Raw genomic sequence first — 21,553 nt, 5'->3', positions numbered from 1 at the left:
GGTGTGAAAAAAAGTTGTTGAAAAGCAAATAGATTTTTCCAATAGATCTGGTTGAAGGCTTGGGTGGATCTGAGTGAATAGAAACAGGCTTGGTGTATGGAATGGGATGTTGGTGGCGGGCCCTCACCTATCTCCCTCGGATTGGGCCAGGCCATGGGCTGGTGGGAGGCCAGCGTGGAGAAGAGTGTGTCAGAAAACTCTGACATCAGCACGTCCATGTCAAAAAGTGGGTCCATCTCCATGGGGACAGGCGACTCACGGCTTTTCCGAGCAACTCGGCGCACAGCCATTTCCTCATCCTGACAAAGGGACACACGGAATGTGTCTGGAAAGATCTCCCCAAACAGCAAAAACTGCTCCTCTGGCCCCTTAGGGTGTTCAAAATGCAACAAGCCAGCCAGTCAGTTACACAAAAAACATGCAGTGCACATACTGCACAAACCATATCAAATCATAGAACTAATCTATTTAACAGTTATGAAACATGCAGACCACATACTCAAATTGATTAAAATCAGCCTCTTCAATAAAACACATGCCTCATAACAATCCAAATACAGACCAAGCAATTCACAATTGAAGTAGGGGGGGGGTGTAACTTGTAACATGTAAATGTAATAGGAACGTTGATCTGTGTTTGTGTTATTAATTTGATTTGGTTGTTTGACAAAATTTCTGTTTTCACATTTCTTAATAAGGACTCTTGGAAGACTAGCCCTTGGTGAGCTAAGAGATCCTATTAGCATAAATCAAATCAACATAGCATACAGCTTTCCTACCCACATGTAGACAATGTATGTAAATGGCCTATTCTTTACTTTATTATTTTTCTTTGTCATTTTCACAGATGTCAGATGTAGTGATTATTTGGGTGTTACCCTTATTTTTTCACTAGCACTACTTTATTACCTAATTTGAACTGAGGAAGCACACAAGAATGCATACCTTGAGAAGGCTTGAGAGATCGTCATCCTTGTGCTTCTGTAACTGTGACAAATTGGAAAATCAATGTTATGTGGCAGATTCATATAGACATAAAATGATAACATGGAGTAGAGCATAGTAAATGTAGTACATTCATCAACTAGTTGCCTCACCATCCAGTTAAAGCAACTGACAAGAACCTAATATAGGTCTAATGCTGCTTAGTCTTGAACATTAGACAACTTTGTTTAATTGGTACAACTTTGTTTAATTGATATATATATACACACACACACACTTCTTTTAAAGGCACAATCTGTCAACAAAATCCATTACCCTACCCTTTTCTTGAAATAAGTCCTCCACTTGTGATACTCTCGAATTACAATTTCAATTCTTCTTTTCCAATATTTCCCCTCTGTGGCTATTGCCTATAGAAGACAAAGGGAGAGGGAGAAAATAGTGTGGGGATTGGTTTAAGTGGTAAACAGTAAGGAGAGAGACATGGAGTGGAACAGAGGAGAGAAAAAGAGGGACATGCAAAGGAGCTAAACGATACATACGGGATAAAAACGTTGTCCCAGAGAAGAGTTGGGTTAAAAGGTGGGGCAGTGGTATGGGGCAGTGGTATGGGGCAGTGGTATGGAGCAGTGGTATGGAGCAGTGGTATGGAGCAGTGGTATGGAGCAGTGGTATGGAGCAGTGGTATGGAGCAGTGGTATGGAGCAGTGGTATGGAGCAGTGGTAAATCAAATCAGATTTTATTTGTCACATACACATGGTTAGCAGATGTTAATGCGAGTGTAGCGAAATGCTTGTATGGTAGTGCTGCATATTATTTTCTGTGCATATTATTTTCTGTGATTTTCTTATTGCCGGGCGGCAGGTAGCCTAGTGGTTAGAGCGTTGGGCCAGTAACCGAAAGGTTGCTAGATTGATTCCCCGAACTGACAATGTAAAAATCTGTCAGTCTGCCCCTGAACAAGGCAGTTAACCCACTGTTCCTAGGCAGTCATTGTAAATAATAATTTGTTCTCAACTGACTTGCCTAGTTAAAAAAAGGTTAAATTAAAAAAATATCTCCCAATCCACTGCCCTTTCTTACCTCTGCCGGACGATGGTCCTCTATGTCCATGGTCCCATCCAGAGGAGTGACAAAATGGCAGACAGGGTTGTCTCGCTTCTCCACATCTGTAGAGTAGAACACATGCAAGAGCTACCAGTTGAGCAAAAAGAACACACCACCTATACTAACATAGTAGTGAATAAGAAAACTTTTTTTTAAAGAAAACATTAAATATGATTCATACACTGTAGATTATACTTCTCAATCATAAGGGGATTCAAGTGCCATTCAGTGGCTCTGCAGACCCAACCCTGGAGCAATCGTTAAATTAAATATTTATTTCAGCCATGTTCAACCTGGCGTTCATACTATGTTACAACAGTGAGGCTCTTACATTGCATGTACCAGGCCCTCCAGATAGCGTTGTTGAGACGAATCTTGTCTCTCCACAGCAGCTTTAGGCCTTTGAAGTTCTTCCATTTTGGTGACACTAACTTGCCGCTGAAAAAGGCAGAAGATAACACAAGCCTCTTAATGACTTACTCAAGCGGGAGAGGTGCAGATTGGCAAAATGAAGTGATTTTAACAGTTAGGTAACCTCAAACTGATCAGATTCCTGGGGTCGGCAGGTAACCTAGCAGTTAAGAGCATTAGGCCAGTAACCAAAGGGTGGCTGGTTCGAATCCCTGAGCCAGCAAGGTGGAAAAATGTGTCCTTGACCAAGGCAGTTAACCGCCAACAACAACTGCTCCCCGGGCACTGATGACGTGGATGCCGATTAAGGCTGCCCCCCCCTGCATGCAGAGCAGTTGGGTTAAATGTGGAAGACACATTTTGGTTGAAAGCATTCATTCAGTTGTGCAACTGACTAGGTATCCCCCTTCCTTTATCCCTTTTCCTAGAACAATTGTGGAAGTCACCCATGACTTCAGACAGCTCAACACTATCCTAGGTGAAGGCTACAGGGATGCCTTAACAGTAGACACAACTCTGAAAAGGGTAACATAACCAGACCTAGGTTCAAACACTATTTAGCATATTTCAATTACTTTCAAAATACTTGTTTTGGATATTATTATTTTTGATAACACATATTTTAGGAAATACACTTGGTAAGTATTGACATGTATTTAAAAATCCTAAAATACAGTGCATTTTTATATACAAATAAATACTCCCATGCCTTTGAAACCAGGTCTGTTTGTTATTTCATAAAACGTATTTAGAAATAAGTATTTTAATAGGAAATTATTTGAAAATACTTCCAATAAAAGTAGTTTAGGATTTGGTCCACATGATTTGAAAATACAAAAAATACATAGAAAGAAAGTAGGCCTATTTAAAGAACAAATAATCAAATACACATGTATTTCAAACCAGGTCTGAACATAACACCTGCATCCATAAAGGGACTAAAGCGTTGTTCACACTGGCAGTTTTAATTTTTTTTGCATATCTGATTCTTATCTTTTTCCTGGAATCTGAACAGCCAAAATATCCATGAAAATATCCATGAAATTGGATACTTCAAGACACATTTCAAACCAGATTCAAAGGGACTTGAAATCAGATACAAAAATCAGATTCATGGCCATGCGACTTGTGTCTGAACAGCTGAATCTGATTTATTTGACCTCGTGTTTTTTTTTCCTGTTATTTGGCATATCTTATTGCTTGCTTGTTATTCTGTTGACAGTTTGGCAAGAACATGTGGCAGCTAACTAGCAATTGTTAATTGTTTACAATGAATTTAGTGAATGTGTGCTAGCAAACTAAACAGCTAGGTAGCCATCTATGGTTATCCAAAAATAACATTTTGAAAGTTGGATCATCTTATCTTGTGACACTTTAAAAGTGTTTTTACACTACGATTTCGAACATTCAAAGCAACTGGGAAACTTCCATGGCAGGCATTGTTGTCACCTTAGCTTGCTACACAACAACAACTTCTGAGTGAGAGGAAGCACGAGCACCACCCCCAATCAGCCGCCACAGCACACACACCCACCACTAGCGTAGCCATGTCAGCAAATGTCTACAGTCAACACACAAATCCGATTTGGTCACTGGCTGTTTGGACAAACAAAACTGATTTGAGCATTAAGGCCTGCAGTGTGAACAAGGCTTAAGTAGGCCACCGTTGACAGTGACAATAGTGAGAGGCAGAGAGCTTAGGTGAGGCAATGACAAGGCAGTGGAGGTATTAGCATGTCCGATATATCATGAAGAACTTGTATCTCAAAAGGATCTAACAGTATTTTCACATTAGGCCTATATGATCTGTTGTCTTTGACTGTAATGAAGGGAATCTGCGGCATAGAATGACATGATACTCAAACTTAATAAATCATAGCATTTGCCAAGAGGGACTACCTAACCCAATTGAGGGATCAAATAGATCCTTTGGGTGTTTGCAAACATTACCGCACGAGGGGATGCGTGCGAATTGGTGGCAGAACAAGGGTGAGGTCTTATTGAATGCCAGCAAAAAAAATCCCCTATTTACATGCTGCATATGGGTGCATTTCACACTACTTCTGGATTATAATTGGATGTTAATGCTCGTATGAATGTCCTGCTTAATATAATGATTGTGTCATCATTACAAATCAACTGCATTATACTTTCTTTTTTTAAACACTTAAACTTCAACCATAAAATGGTTCTTTGGCTAGCTTTTGCTACAGCCTATATCAATGAGCGTTAGCATTCTAGCTAACAACTGCTGCATACAAAATAGTTATTTTTGCAAAGACCAAACATAATCTAAGCGGCTGTTCAAGTAAGAATTTAAAAAAATATTCTAAGTGTATGAGAACCCAAACCAAGTTTTTTTGTTTACAAGTAATAGAAACTTAAAATCTAGGCTGTGTTGAATAGGCGCAGATGGTGATGTGGTTCTCTTACTCCCACCAAGAGTCACACTCATCTATGTGTGTCGTGTACTGCAAAAGGGTCTATACTGTTCCACTTCAAGCAACCACAACATTATTATGGACGTGTCCACAAAACTTTTAGAAGATGATAGCACACAGCCTAGTAATATAATATGTTCATTGTAAGTAATGGGCAGTTCATAGGGCTGAGGCAAACCAAGGAAGACAAACTATCAACAGGACAAGAAAAACAAGAAAGAGGACATTCAATTTGAAGGACATGTTGTCAATGGCCAGTGTTTAGCTAGCCTAACCTATATCAAATGACCCAATGAGCATAGACTCAATGAACTACAGGGCCTTCAGAAAGTATTCACACCCCTTGTCATTTTCCACATTTTATTGTGTTACCTCCCAAATTTAAAATAGATTAAAATAGAGATTTGTCATCACTGGCCTACAAACAATACCCCATAATGTTAAAGTGGAATTATGTTTTTACAAATTAATAAAACAATTAAAAGCTGAAATGTCTTGAGTCAATAAGTATTCAACCCCTTTGTTATGGCAAGTCTAAATAAGTTCAGGAGTAAAAATGTGCATAGTAAGTTGCATGGACTCAGTCTGTGTGCAATAATAGTGTTTAACATCTGTCTGTAACCTTACACATACAGATAGTTGTAAAGTCCCTCATTCAAGCAGTGAATTTCAAACACAGATTTAACCACATAGACCAGGGAGGTTTTCCAATACCTCGCAAAGGGCAACTATTGGTAGATTTTATAAAAAAGCAGACATTGAATATCCCTTTGAGCATGGAGAAGTTATTAATTACACTTTGGATGTTGTATCAACACACCCAGTCACTACAAAGATACAGGTGTCCTCCTAAGTTTCCGAAGAGGAAGGAAACCGCTCAAGGACTTCACCATGAGGCCAATGGTGACTTTAATACAGTTAGAGTGAAAGGAGAAAACCGAGGATGGATCAACAAACATTGTAGTTACTCCATAATACTCCTAACTGACAGAGTGAAAAGAATGAAGCCTGTATAGAATACAAATATTCCAAAACATGTATCCTGTTTGCAACAGGGCACTAAAGTAATACTGCAAAAAATTTGGCAAAGTAATTCACTAATTCAATATCACAACTAAATGTGTAATAAATCAAGGGGTATGAATACTTTATGAAGGTCCTGTATATATTTTGCATAGAAATAAAAACTTTTTTTTCTGCCCCCTGACTAGTGAACTGAAACTATCAGTGGGTTGAGGACATGTCTTTCCACTGAAGCCAAGATGATGGAGCGGGTGATTCTCACGTAATTGTCATTTTAAAAGGAGCTCTTTAGATTTTTTGAGAATAAATTGACTAGCACATTGTCATTTGGAGCAAAAATAGTAAGTTGTAACATTATAAATGTTGATTTCAAAGAGTTTAGTCAATGTTTATGTATTTTATAGCATTTTTCACAACTGATTGAACTTTGACATTACCACAACACTAAATATCAAAAAAAGAAAAACTGATGATTTTCCATGTTTAAAAAAAATATATTGGTATACCACAGAGCAAATCTAAGTTTGATAGTCAGAAGTTCACATACACCTTAGTCAATTACATTTAAACTCAGTTTTTCACAATTCCTGACATTTAATCCTAGTAAAAAGTCCCTGTCTTTAGGTCAGTTAGGATCACCACTTTATTTTAAGAATGTGAAATGTCAGAATAATAGTAGAGAGAATGGTTTATTTCAGCTTTTATTTCTATCATCACACTCCCAGTGGGTCAGAAGTTTAGACACTCAATTAGTATTTGGTAGCATTGCCTTTAAATTGCTTAACTTGGGTCAAACGTTTCGGGTAGCCTTCCACAAGCTTCCCACAATAAGTTGGGTGAATTTTGGCCAAATTCTTCCTGACAGAGCTGGTGTAACTGAGTCAGGTTTGTAGGCCTCCTAGCTTGAACACACTTTTTCAGTTCTGCTCACAAATTTATGGGATTGAGGTCAGGGCTTTGTGATGGCCACTCCAATACCTTGACTTTGTTGTCCTTAAGCCATTTTGCCACAACTTTGGAAGTATGCTTGGGGTAATTGTCCATTTGGAACACCCATTTGCGACCAAGCAAATTAGATGTTGCTTCAATATATCCACATCATTTTCCGTACTCATGATGCCATCTATTTTGTGAAGTGCACCAGTCCCTCATGCAGCAAAACACCCCCACAACATGATGCTGCCACCCCTGTGCTTCATGGTTGGGATGGTGTTCTTTGACTTGCAAGCCTCCCCCTTTTTCCTCCAAGCATAACGATGGTCATTATGGACAAAGGACATTTCTCCAAAAAGTAAAATCTTGTCCCATTGTGCAGTTGCAAACCGTAGTCTGCCGTTTTTATAATGGCGGTTTTGGAGCAGTGTCTTCTTCCGAGCGGCCTTTCAGGTTATGTCGATATAGGACTCATTTTACTGTGGATATAGATACTTTTGTACCCGTTTCCTCCAGCATCTTCACAGGGTCCTTTGCTGTTGTTCTGGGATTGATTTGCACTTTTCGCACCAAAGTACGTTCATCTCTAGGAGACAGAACGCATCTCCTTCCTGAGCAGTATGACGGTTGCGTGGTACCATGGTGTTTATACTTGCTTACTATTGTTTGTACAGATTAAAGTGGTACCTTCAGGCATTTGGAAATTGCTCCCAAGGATTAACCAGACTTGTGTAGGTCTACAATTGTTTTTTTCTGGGGTCTTGGCTGATTTATTTTGATTTTCCCATGATGTCAAGCATAGGTCACAGAGTTTGAAGGTAGTCCTTGAAATACATCCACAGGTACACCTCCAATTGACTCAAATTAAGTCAATTAGCCTATCAGAAGCTTCTAAAGCCGTGACATCATTTTCTGGAATTTTCCAAGCTGTTTAAAAGGCACAGTCAACTTAGTGTATGTAAACTTCTGACCCACTGGAATTGTGATACAGTGAGTTATAAGTGAACTAATCTGTCTGTAAATAATTGTTGGAAAAATTACTTGTGTCATGCACAAAGTAGATGTCCTAACCGACTTGCCAAAACTATAGTTTGTTAACAAGAAATTTGGGGAGTGGTTGAAAAACAAGTTTTAATGACTCCAACCTAAGTGTATGTAAACTTCCAACTTCAACTGTAGGAATGAACAAATGACTTATTAGTAAACAAATGTTATTTTGAAGATTTCATTAGCGAAAAACAAAGATCTGAGTCATGACATTTGTGATAATATAACGTAAATTAACGTAAATTATCTTAACACATTTTGCTGAATAACTACCACAATGTAACTCCTAGTGTTTGCCTGTACTATGGCAAACTAGATAAACAATTAAAGTGTTTCAGTAATGATAAGTAGGTTGCGGAAAAGATAATTAATATTTTGGTAATGAGCATTACTTTTTTGACCAAGAAGTTTTAAAAACACAACGATTATGCAATTAGCTTTTACCTATGAAGTGTAAAAGGGTCAATAAAGAATTGTTCTGAAGTATGAGGAATGGGGTATGAGCTTCAAGTATAAATAATCAAGGATAACAAATAATCCAAGATACAAGACTTAAACATCAAGATAAAATGAATTAAAATACATTCACAATGTTGGACAATGGTTGTGAATAGGGCTGTTGCTGTAACCTGTATTACCGCCACACCGGCAGTCACGAGTCATGAAGGCAGTCAAATTCCATGTGACCGTTAAGTCACTGTAATTAGGCTTCTCCGAGCTCTCATGCTGCTGATGGTACCTTACCAAACTTGCTAACGGCCTGGTACTCAGCACTCTATTGTCCCTCTAATCATTCTGACATCAATGCAAATGTAATAGAAAATCGAATAAAAGAGAGCCCATGAGCTCATGTTGCACAACATTTCTTGTAGCCTGTGAGAAAGGCCCGATCACGTGATGGAGAGCCATGTGAGTGAGAGATGCTCCGGAGCGCGCAGCACCCAGGGAGAAGGGCACAACCGCCACTGGACTCAAAAGGAATGACATTTTTTTAGGGTGTATTACAGCCACAGAAAAGGGATGCCGCCGTGAAATTTTAGGCATTATCAAGTGCTTGTCAAATTGTGAATAAGAGACTGATAGATTATGTACAGCCTGCGCAAAAAACAAAGCAGGGCTTATACCTTTCATCTTTAGAGTTGCATCATGCAGCCTTACAATGTATTAAAAATCAAAACCTATAGCCCAATGTTTGTTGAACAACTAAAATTACATTAATACAAGCTGTATCACATCTGGCCATGATTGGGAGTCCCATAGGGCGGCGCACAATTGGCCCACCATCGTCAGGGTTTGGGCAGGGTAGGCCGTCATTGTAAATAAGAATTTGTTCTTAACGGACTTGCCTAGTTAAACATGTTTTTAAAAATGAATAACTCTAAATTAACCATATAGGAGTACCTATTTCTTTGTTGCTAAACACAATAGCAGCATGTGCACACTCCCTCAATAAAACTTTTTTTTAAAACTCAAATCACCACCATCGTACAATGCTGGTTTTATGAGAATCACCCGGGTACATACAGTGCACTCAGAAAGGCTGTTATCGCTGCCAAAGGTGCTTCAACAAAGTACTGAGTAAAGGGTCTGAATTCTTATATAAAATGTGATATTTCCGGATTTTTTGAATAATACATTTGCAAAATGCTTCTTTCATTATGGGGTATTGTGTGTAGATTGGAGGGGGGAAAAAAACATTTAATCAAATTTAAGAATAAGGATGTAACGTAACAAAATGTGGAAAAAGTCAAGGGGTCTGAATACTTTCCGAATGCACTGTAGCTGCCTAAGCCTGTTGCCTGTGTCCACAAACATAGCCACTGCATGAGGGATCCCTGGGGACACCAGGCTGTAAAACCTCTCCATCTAAGACAGGCTATATGAGGACGCTGGCTGCTCCCGATGGACACTCACTGCCCTACCAATCCCCCCCACCCGCAATTGAAAGGCAACACGCTGCTACTGAGTGGGTGGGTGATTTATATGCGCTGTGTCATACCATTTGAATTAGTGCCGAGGTTAAGAGAGGACTTGAATGTGGTAGACTGGCCCAGTTTAAGATACCACAACAATTCTGTTAACCTTTTGCACTCATAGTAGTTCCACATTGACTGGGTGCGTCTTTAATTGCAGTATGTTGAAAAAGGGGAGTGAGTTTGATTTTATCATGGATTCTTCAGGCTATTGTGTTGTAAAAGAGGGTGTAGCTAGATCATCTACAATGTGGTGCACTTTTGTTGCTCTAAGAGAGAGCCAAAGTGCTAAAGGACTCCAGGTTATGGCGCATGTAGTAAAAGGGTAAGAGGTAAATATAGCAGACCTTACCTGACATGTCTGAGGAATTAACTTAGTTTAGAAAAATGGAAGTGCACAAAATGCTACTGATTTGATTGCCCAAGATCATATTGTGTACCTGCACCATGGCCCTACACCCTACATTTAGTTCAGGTTCTGACCATCGGTTATCGTTCATTACACGTTGTCTACAGTCAAAGGAAATGATCGTGGACTACAGGCACACCCCCATTTACATTGTCGGGGCTGTAGTGTAGGGGGTCGAGAGCTTTAAGTTCCCCAGTGTCCATATCACTAAGGATCGATCATGGTCCACACACACACAGTTGTGAAAAGGGCACGACAATGCTTCTTACCCCTCAGGAGGTTGAAAAGAGTTGTTCTACAACTGCACCATTGAGACCATCTTGACTGGCTGCATCAACGCTTGGTATGGCAACTGCTTGGCATCCGACCGCAAGGCGCTACAGAGGGTGGTGTGTACAATCCAGTACATCACTGGGGCTGAGCTCCCTGCTATCCAGGACCTCTATACCAGGCAGTGTCAGAGGAAGGCCAAAAAAAAACAGCTGTCAAAGACTCCAGCCATCCAGTCACAGACTGTTCTCTCGGCTACAGCACAGCACCGATGCACCAAGTCTGGGACCAACAGGACCCTAAACAGCTTCTACCCCCAAGCCATAAACTGCTAAATAGTTAGTATCTATTTGGTCAACTATTTATCCTGTTGCCTAGTAACGTTATTCCTAGTCATGTGTACATACACTACATGACCAAAAGTATATGGACACCTGCACTTCAAACATCTCAATATAAAATCAGGGGCATTAATATGGAGTTGGTACCCCCCTTTCTGCTATAATAGCCTCCACTCTTCTGGTAAGGCTTTTCACTAGATGTTGGAAATTTGCTGTAGGGACTTGATTCCATTCAGCCACAAGAGCATTAGTGAGGTTGAGCACAGACATTCCAATTCATCCCAAAGGTCTTCGATGGGGTGCAGGCCAGTCAAGTTCTTCCACACCGATCTTGACATTTATGTATTGATCTCGCTTTGTGCACAGGGGCATAGTCATGCTGAAACAGGAAAGGGCCTTCCCCAAACTGTTGCCACAAATCTCGAAGCACAGAATCGTCTAGAATGTCATTTTATGCTGTTGCGTTAAGATTTACATTTTCTGGAATTAAAAGGGCCTAGCCCGAATCATGAATAACAGCCCCAGACTATTATTCCTCCTCCCCCAAACTTTACAGTTGGCACTATGCAGTCGGGCAGGTAATGTTCTCCTGGCATCCGCCAAACCCAAATTCACACTTCGGACTGCCAGATGGTGAAGCGTGATTCATCACTACAGAGAACGCATTTCCACTGCGCCAGAGTCCAATGGAGGCGAGCTTTACACCACTCCAGCCGAAGCTTGGCATTGTGCATGGTGATCTTAGGCTTGTGTGTGGCTGCTCGGCCATGGAAACCCATTTCATTAAGGTCTCAACGAACAGTTATTGTGCTGACGGTGCTTCCAGAGTCCGTTTGGAACTTTGTAGTGAATGTTGCAACTGAGGACAGACTGTTTTTATGCGATACGTGCTTCAGCACTCAGCAGTACCATTCTGTGAGCTTGTGTGGCCTACTATTTCGTAGCTGAGCTGTTGTTGCTCCTAGACGTTTCCACTTCACAATAACAGCACTTACAGTTGACTGTAAGACAGTCGTGAAGAGGGCACGACAAAGCCTATTCCCCCTCAGGAAACTAAAAAGATTTGGCATGGGTCCTGAGATCCTCAAAAGGTTCTACAGCTGCAACATCGAGAGCATCCTGATTGGTTGCATCACTGCCTGGTACGGCAATTGCTCGGCCTCTGACCGCAAGGCACTACAGAGGGTAGTACGTACGGCCCAGTACATCACTGGGGCTAAGCTGCCTGCCATCAGGAACCTCTACACCAGGCGGTGTCAGAGGAAGGCCCTAACAATTGTCAAAGACCCCAGCCACCCTAGTCATAGACTGTTCTCTCAACTACTGCATGGCAAGCGGTACCATAGTAGAGGTCGACCGATTAATCGGAATGGCAGATTAATTAGGGCCGATTTCAGGTTTTCATAACAATCGGAAATCGGTATTTTTGTGCGCCAATTTGCAGATTTTTTTTTTTTTACACCTTTATTGAATCTTTATTTAACTAGGCAAGTCCGTTAAGAACACATTCTTATTTTCAATGACGCCCTAGGAAAGGTGGGTTAACTGCCTCGTTCAGGGGCAGAAAGACAGATTTTCACCTTGTCAGCTCGGGGGGGGGTCCAATCTTGCAACCTTACAGTTAACTAGTCCAACGCAATAACGACCTGCCTCTCTCTCGTTGCACTCCACACTCCTGTTACGCAAATGCAGTAAGCCAAGGTAAGTTGCTAGCTAGCATTAAACTTATCTTATAAAAAACAATCAATCATAATCACTAGTTAACTACACATGGTTGATGATATTACTAGATATTATCTAGCGTGTCCTGTGTTGCATATAATCTGACTGAGCATACAAGCATACAAGTATCTGACTGAGCGGTGGTAGGCAGAAGCAGGCGCGTAAACATTCATTCAAACAGCACTTTCTTGCGTTTTGCCAGCAGCTCTTCGTTGTGTGTCAAGCATTGCGCTCTTTATGACTTCAAACCTATCAACTCCCGAGATGATGATTGTGTGACCGAAGTGAAATGGCTGGCTAGCTGGCGCGCGCTAATAGTGTTTCAAACTTCACTCGCTCTGAGCCTTGGGGTGGTTGTTTCCCTTGCTCTGCATGGGTAACGCTGCTTCGATGTGGTGGCTGTTGTCGTTGTGTTGCTGGATCGAGCCCAGGGAGGAGCGAGGAGAGGGACGGAGGCTACACTGGCAATACTAAAGTGCCTATAAGAACATCCAATAGTCAAAGGTTAATGAAATACAAATGGTATAGAGGGAAATAGTCCTATAATAACTACAACCTAAAACTTCTTACCTGGGAATATTGAAGACGCATGTTAAAAGGAACCACCAGCTTTCATATGTTCTCATGTTCTGAGCAAGGAACTGAAACATTAGCTTTCTTACATAGCACATATTGCACTTTTACGTTCTTCTCCAACACTTTGTTTTTGCATTATTTAAACCAAATTTAACATGTTTCATTATCTACTTGAGGCTAAATTGATTTTATTGATGTATTATAGAGAGAAGTTAAAATAAGTGTTAATTCAGTATTGTTGTAATTGTCATTATTATTATTATTATTTTTGTATTATTTTTTTAAATTTTTAAATCGGCATCGGCTTTTTGGTCCTCCAATAATCGGTATCGGCGTTGAAAAACCATAATCGGTCGACCTCTAGACCAGAGTGCCAAGACTAGGACAAAATGGCTTCTCAACAGTGTGTACCCCCAAGCAATAGGACTCCTGAACAGGTAATCAAATGGCTACCCGGACTATTTGCATTGTGTGCCTCCCCCCAACCCCTCTTTTTACGCTACTGCTACTCTCTGTTCATCATACACGCATTGTCATTTTAACCATATCTACATACTACCTCAATCAGCCCGACTAACCGGAGCCTGTATGTAGACTAGCTACTGTATATAGCCTTGCTACTGTTATTTTTCACTGTCTTTTTACTGTTGTTTTATTTCTTTACTTACCCATTGTTCACCTAATACCTTTTTTGTACTATTGGTTAGAGCCTGTAAGTAAGCATTTCACTGTAAGGTCTACACTTGTTGTATTCGGCGCACGTGACAAATTAACTTTGACTTGGTACCCTGTGTATATAGCCAAACTATCCTTAATCATTGCGTATTTATTATTACGCACTTAAATTGAGAAATAAGAGACAAGTTCTCTGTGCATCGTAGGGAAGGGCCTGTAAGTAAGCACTTCACTGTTTAGTCTACACCTGTTGTTTACGAAACATGTGACAGATAAAATGTGATTTGATTTGATCCACTAAGTGTAGTCTGCAGTAAAACTGGGGCAAAGGTTGAGGGATGGGCGATGGATAGTGCCAACCCTTGGCAAGCAGAGAGCTGTAAAGGGGATGCGATTCCTCTGACGACACAGGTGTCCTATCATGTGTTGACAGGAGTTGAGGGGGTGCTAAGGAGGAGCAACAATTACTTCTATCGCAAAACCCCTGTCAAAAAAGTGGTACTCAGGCTGTTTGCATTGCCTGGGCATCTGGTGTTAAGTGTCCTTATCCACACTCAGCACATCAAGCATGGCTAAACAAAGGCTGTAAAATCCCAACTGTTGATTTGAGCAGCAATACATCAGTCTACTCTAGGCTGATGGGGAGAAGGAGATATTATGGGTGTGTAGCCCCTGCTCTAAAAATACCTGCTGCCCCAAGTTAACATGCTGCCTGCAATTTACAAATGTATGTGGAGACCCTCTTGGAGCAGCTGGCCTTTCACCTAAGAGGTTAAGAGAGACAAGCACACCAACATGAGCCTCTAACACAGGGTTTTTCTCTGCACTGCTCTAGGGGACCTTCTGTGCACAACATCTTAATTTATTCAACTAGGCCTATTTTAGAGATCAGACAGGGTTTAAACATATGATTTGAATAAATCACCAAATTGCTGTAGCTAAATTAGGTTTAACTGTCAAACTGCTAAGCAAACGTTGCAAAGTTACCCATACCAGACCTGTCCAGTAGCACAGGACCATATTACTACAACAGCAGACTGTTGACCTTGGGACCACTTCACAACACATGATTTAAAATGCCTATTATCGCATACCGCCCAAACAGATCCACAGATGACACAATCTCTATTGCACTGCCCTTTCCCACCTGGACAAAAGGAACACCTACATGAGAATGCTGTTAATTGACTACAGTTCAGCGTTCAATACCATAGTGCCCTCCAAGCTCATCACTAAGCTGGGAGTGAACACCTCACTCTGCAACTGGATCCTGGATTTCCTGACGCGACGCGACGCCCCCAGGTTGTGAGGGTAGGCAACAACATATCCATCACTCTGACGATCAACACGGAGGCCGCTCAGGGGTGCGTGATTAGTCCCCTCCTGTACGCCCTATTCACCCACGACTGCGTGGCAGCGCACGACTCCAACACTGTCATTTAGTTTGCAGACGACACAACAGTGGTAGGCCTGATCACAGACAACGAGACAATCTATAGGAAGGAGGTCAGAGACCAGGTAGTGTGGTGCTAGGGCAATAACCGCTCCCCCAACGTCAGCAAGACAAAGGAGCTGATCTTGGACTACAGGAAACGGAGGGCCGAGCACATCCCCATTCATATCGACAGGGCTGTAATGGAGCGAGACGAGAGCTTCAAGTTCCTCTGTGTCCACATCACTAAGGCTCTATCATAGTCCAAACCAGGGTTTCCATTAGGAAAATGTGTCGCCAGACATTTGACCAGCAGCTTGGGATGTTAACCTCTAATTTGACCAGTCATACTTATCGGTCTATAGGGTAATTAGCATAATTTTCTGGAATTCAATTGCTGCGTGTGTATTTTCGTTAATCATCATGCATAGAGCTTTGGCAGTCACAACATTTCGTCAGCTGGTGATTGTCAAGCAAATAACTGTCGGTCTCACGGTAATTGACCATGAACTAACGTAAACACATTTATCATCTTCTGGCTTCCACACAAGCCACTGATTCTGACCTTTGGAACATCTAAAATAGAAAAGGATATTTTCTCCAAACGATGAGGGAGTGCACACGAGGCTATTCTGTGTTGAGCGCTTAACAAAGAAATAGGTACTTCTATATGCTTAATTTAGAGTTATTAATCTAACTTAAGTTGTGACAAAAATGTTGGGCTATATGTTTTGATTTTTAATACGTTGTAAGGCTGCATGATGTGGCCGGCTGCGACAGAGCCTGGGCGCGAACCCAGAGTCTCTGGTGGCACAGCTAGCGCTGCGATGCAGTGCCCTAGACCACTGCGCCACACGGGAGGCCCAAAAGGTGCATTTTTATGGTGAAAATTATCATCCCAAACTGGAAACACACACTGTTTATGTATGCCAGTTGGGCTCTACACCCCTTGTAAAGTGGATTAATGTGCTTAATTTTAAGAAGTTATTTTGGCCACTTCAGTTGTGATACAAACCGTATCAAAACATATTGGCCTATGGTCTAGGCTAGATGAGGTGTGTGACTATGATTAGAAAAAGTTGCCAAAAAAAGGCAACGTTTCTTATGCTGGGCTAATACTGTCACCCCTCAGACTATTCATCAGACTATTCTTGGTTTAATCTCGTCTTTACATATACATGTTCCATTTGATTTGATATAGAATGGACCATAAGCAAGCATCTGTCTTGAAACAGGGGCAGCCTATAGAAAGCTTTTAGTAAAGGCCAACACTCTGTTTTCTCACAAAATTGCATGTTGCGCAACATGAGCTCTTATGAAGTCTTTGATTAGATTTTCTATTACATTTGCATTGATGTCAGAGTGATTAGAGGGACAATAGAGTGCCGAGTACCAGGCAGTTAGCAAGTTTGGTAGGCTACTAATGACCATCAGCAGCATCAGAGCTTATAGAAGCCTAATTACCATGACTAAAAGCTCACGTGAAATTTGACTGCCTTCATGACTAGTGACCACCGGTGTGGTGGTAATACGGGGTCACTGCAACAGTCTTAGTCATGCATCTCATTTATCACACAGGCACAACATACAGAGACTAGTTTGAGGAGCAGAATAGCCCACCACCTGTCAGACAGCACGAGAGTAGCTCCTCAAAAAGTCTCTAGGCTACTGGAGTGAAACCTGCTTTTGTAAGCCCAGTCATTGCGCAACATAACAATTTTAAATGCAATCACGTGTTAACTTGAGGCCATGATAAAAATGAGTTATTTTTATTTCTCAATCTCAAATCTCAACTTGTAATTAAATCTCACCTCCCATTTGCCATTCAGGTGTATAGGCCATAGCCTGCCTACCGTTGACTATCAGCGAGGAACCCACCACTTTGCAATGTGAGCTTGAGGCAGTATAATTGTTTAAAACCTGAAAGTTTTACTTTACTTCAAATGAGGCATGTCTTACCTTTCTTCAAAGTAGCCTTGCAAAAATCCATCTGTAGAAACGTGAAGGCAATTATTTTCTAAAGACTTCCTCATGCCATTAAACAGCATTTCTCCAGTTCTAGTGTTTTTCTTATCAACTCTCTTTTGTTGTCCAGAAGCCAAAGGCACAATCCTAGTAATTTCAGTAACCCATCAGTTGTTGCTATTAAATACCCCTTCTTTCTAAGATTCTAATTCGCATTTTCGGCTAATTGCATTTTGACAAATGTTTGAAAATGTAGTTTTATTAGCTGCTATAGCCTTTTGAACTATAACAGGATAGGCTTACTATTGATGCACGTTTCCATTAAGCTCTTAATGAAAAATGTCCGGTCCTTGTATGCATGCATGGTATCAGAGAGGAAGAAGCAAAGCGAGAGGTTTCACTCGCGCCAAAATCTGTCCAAAATAAGCCCAATATGTTTCTATGGGCTTATTTTGGACTAAGGTTGTCACCCGCCTTCCCACCTTGGGACGGCTCCCATTGCTAGGATGGAAACATACGCATCACGCCATTATATACAGATCTCTGATAGTACTTTCTGTTGGTGACCAAATTTGACTGTTTCGATTGTTTTTTTTTTACTGTTTCTTGACCGGTTAATTAGTCAGCAAAATTAACCAAAATATTAATTCCTACCAGCAGCATTTTAATCTACCAGACATTTGAGAAATGTACCGGACCCATATGCATTGGGTGCATAACCTGATTAGGGTGTCCATTCACGGTGCTCAGAATGACAGAAATCACATTTAGATTATGGTCATTCATATTAACAGAACATGCAAGTCGAAGATGCAACAATGTGCGGTCCTTCTTACCAAATTCTGATGCGCACTTTGAAGATGCTTAGACTAACTGTCCACATTTACTTTTCCTCAGCCTACAAGACAAGAAACAAACATCAAAATCACTACCTTATTTCAAACTACTATCCCCTTTAGTAGAAAAGTTTACCTATTCTATGGGTCATCTTGTCGAGAAAGAAAGCCCCTTCCAAACTGACTCTGGGACAGTTGTGGGACGACGGATCCCAAATTCAAACAACCAGCAGAACTAGCTATGTAAAAAGAACTTTAAAAAGCAATGAGTGATGCAACAGTTTAGAACGTTTATGTTAAAATGTTGATAAACTACTGCCTTGTGCTCACAGCAATGCGCACAAGGCAGTAGGCTACGCTCGAACGTTTGCTCCATAATGCAATTAGTTGGAAAACACGTGTCAAAAGCCCGCCACACATGCATGCAGTTTAACCTGACAGACTAAATATCTGTTTGAAATCTAGGAAGAGGGGAGATCTAATAGGCAGCAACTAGCATGGGTTGCTAATATGGCTAGGATTGTGCCTTCCGCAACTGGACAATGAAAGAAAGTTGATATAAAATAATTTCCTCCACAGATATGGTCTGATTATTGCTAGGCTACTTTGAAGCAAGGTAAGTAATACAGACCCCTTGACTTTATCCACATGTTGTTATGTTACAACCTTACTCTAAAATTGATTCAATTGTTTCCCCCCCTCATCAATCTACACACAAAACCATATAATGTAAACAGTTTTAGAAATGTTTGCAAATGTATTAAGAATTTTAAAAACTTTAATATCACATAAGTATTCAGTCCCTTTACTATTTACTTTGTTGAAGCATCTTTGGCAGCGATTACAGGAGATGGGAGAACCATCCGGAAGGACAACAATCTCTGGAGCACTCCACCAATCAGGCCTTTATGGTAGTGGCCAGACAGAAGCCACTCCTCAGTAAAACACACTTCACAGCCCGCTTGGAGTTTGCCAAAAGGCACCTAAACGACTCTCAGACCATGAGAAACAAGATTCTCTGGTCTGATGAAACCAAGATTGAACTCTTTGGCCTGAATGTGGAGGAAACCTGGCATCATCTCTATGTTGAAGCATGGTGGTGGCAGCATCATGCAGTGGGGATGTTTTTCAGCGGCAGGGAGAATAGTCAGGATCTAGGGAAAGATGAACAGAACAAAGTACAGAGAGAACCTTGATACAAACCCGCTCAGGACCTCAGACTGGGGCAAAGGTTCACCGTCCAACAGGACAATGACCCGAAGCACACAGCCGAGACAATGCAGGAGTGGCTTGGGGACAAATCTTTGAAGGTCCTTGAGTGGTCCAGCCAGAGCCCAGTCTTGAACCCGATTTAACATCTCTGGAGAGACCTGAAAATAGCTGTGCAGCAACACTCCCCATCCAACCTGACAGAGCTTGAGAGGATCTGCAGAGAAGAATGGGAGAAACTCCCCAAATACAGGTGTGCCAAGCTTGTAGTATCATACCCAATAAGACTCAAAGCTGTAATCGCTGCCAAATGTGCTTCAACAAAGTACTGAGTAAAGGGTCTGAATACTTACGTAATATTTCACCACCACAACATTTAACGTAACAAATGTGGAAAAAGTCTGAAGGGGGGTCTGAATACTTTCCAAATGTACTGTATCAACTAGCTATAGGACAAACACTTCAAAACCTTGTTTCTTATGATGAATTGTTTTACTGTCATTCTTCTACACTTCCAATGCTTAAGTTTTGTTTTAGCATATTTTACTTTCGGTTTTGAACATCAGCTTCAAACAGCTGAAAATACAATATTTGTATTTATGGAAAATACATATTTCACAACGAGTTAGGTGGTAAAATAAATCTACACTATACTTGCTTGTTTTGTCACAAACTGAAATTAGGCGAACCATCCACCCTACTCGTTTTTAATTTAAGTAACCATCTGTAACCATACCAAACATATACTAATTTAAGCCTCTCTGATTTACATTTACTATATTACTTCTAGTCTATGAGACCAAGCTGTATAATTACGCGTTTTACTTTTCTATTATTTCTCCATTTTCTCTGCATTGTTGAGAAGGGCCCCTAAGAAGGCATTTTACTGTTGGTCGACACTTGTTGTTTACGAAGCATTTGAAGACTATACATGTATTTGATTCTCATCTGGCATTGGACTCCACATGCAACTGTTGCAGTTATTGGAATGATTACATATAAAGCATTAGACTGTATGCGTGTTGTTTTATGGCACTACTGTAGCCAATACTTTTTTAGAAAATTGTTCTGGAAATGTAGACTCGTGACTAGCTAGCTACACCTCATGCTTCGTCTTTGGGCGTGGATTCTGATGCTCGAGACAGATACTGGAAAAGTAAATACTCGTCCAATTTGTGTTTTGCTTAAATAGAAAACCAAACAACAGCTAACTAAGGATAATTTGGTAGCTATGTATTGAAAACCCCAAGTTATAGTTCAACATGTAGCCCATCTTTAAATGCCATGGTGGTACATGCTTGCATTGTTAGCCTTTCAAAGGCCAGACAGCTAGCTTCATATCTAGTTAGCTAAAGTTAAACTTTTAGTTTATTTACGAGAAGGAATTTAGACACAAACCTGTATGCAAGGGTCATGCATTCGAAAAGTTTTGTTAAGGACGCGTCAATGGAGAGATGTGATGTGCTGGTCTTCCCGAAGTGATACGTCCGACAGGTTTGTTTGTTGACTGTGTCAAAGTCGTAGCCTTTTTTTGGTGGGTGTTCAATGTGCGGCGAGGACACCATGAAATGACCACTGTGGATTATCTGTGACTCTCGTCCATCCGATTTCTTAATCCCCAAATTAGACTCCTCCGTGTCCGAGTCATCGTCCTGCTCCTGCTTAATACTCACTGTGGAACGTCGGTATTGTCTTAGCTCCCTAGTGGTAGCCATATTTTAGCTAGCTAGCTGTTATTCTGGACCTATTTGCTAGCTGTTCTCATAGTTAGCGAGTTAAAACAAAGTGAATATTATTTATGCATGATACTTTGCTCGTTCGAACACATTTTCCCGTGTTGTTTGACCCTTTGAATTGTTGGCAGCCAGTCTTTGGAGTATGTCCTCTTTTTCTGGTAGGCTAGCATCAGCTAACAAAAGTGTTGCTAGTGTCGAGGGATTTCCAGTGGGACCAACTGCTCCGTCATGTCTGCAAACGTGATTGGATGGAGTCACAGAAACACCCTCCACTCGAGAGCAGCAGGCTCAAAATAACTAGCCTGGTTGCCAGTCTCTGTTCAGCTACCCTAATGTAGCAGGCGTAAATAGCTAGCTATTTAATTCCACCCCATGTCATGTTTGGTAGACATGGAATACAAACAGTAGAATGTTAGAGACTGATACCCAGACTAGGAGTGTCTGACTTTCGTTGTTTGTAAATTACATATTTTCAAGTTTAATCTTGATTGCTTTATGGAC

At 40.9% G+C, this 21,553-nt stretch overlaps 1 protein-coding gene across 7 annotated transcripts in view; it reads right to left on the bottom strand.

Annotated features, from left to right (window-relative positions):
* LOC139389319 (MLX interacting protein) overlaps positions 1-21,308 on the bottom strand; it is a 38,604-nt gene extending 17,296 nt beyond the window's left edge. Inside the window, exons 1-7 of one of the 7 annotated variants that reach the window (XM_071135980.1) lie at positions 18,244-18,281; positions 18,108-18,169; positions 2,385-2,491; positions 2,030-2,115; positions 1,266-1,355; positions 946-987; positions 128-368 (exon numbers count right to left, since the gene is read on the bottom strand). In XM_071135980.1, coding sequence (XP_070992081.1) covers positions 128-368; positions 946-987; positions 1,266-1,355; positions 2,030-2,115; positions 2,385-2,491; positions 18,108-18,154 — 613 coding nt within the window. In that variant the 5' untranslated portion in view covers positions 18,155-18,169; positions 18,244-18,281. Of the gene's footprint in view, positions 1-127; positions 369-945; positions 988-1,265; positions 1,356-2,029; positions 2,116-2,384; positions 2,492-18,107; positions 18,327-20,714 lie in introns of those variants that run through there. The other 6 variants (XM_071135982.1, XM_071135975.1, XM_071135978.1 and 3 more) reach the window with 6 other exon arrangements.
* Between the last annotated feature and the right edge of the window lie 245 nt (positions 21,309-21,553).

Source organism: Oncorhynchus clarkii, chromosome 30 (genome assembly GCF_045791955.1).
Source record: "Oncorhynchus clarkii lewisi isolate Uvic-CL-2024 chromosome 30, UVic_Ocla_1.0, whole genome shotgun sequence".
Lineage (NCBI taxonomy): Eukaryota > Metazoa > Chordata > Actinopteri > Salmoniformes > Salmonidae > Oncorhynchus > Oncorhynchus clarkii.
Note: the sequence above shows the minus strand (reverse complement) of the source record. Positions and strands in the feature narration are given on the sequence as shown.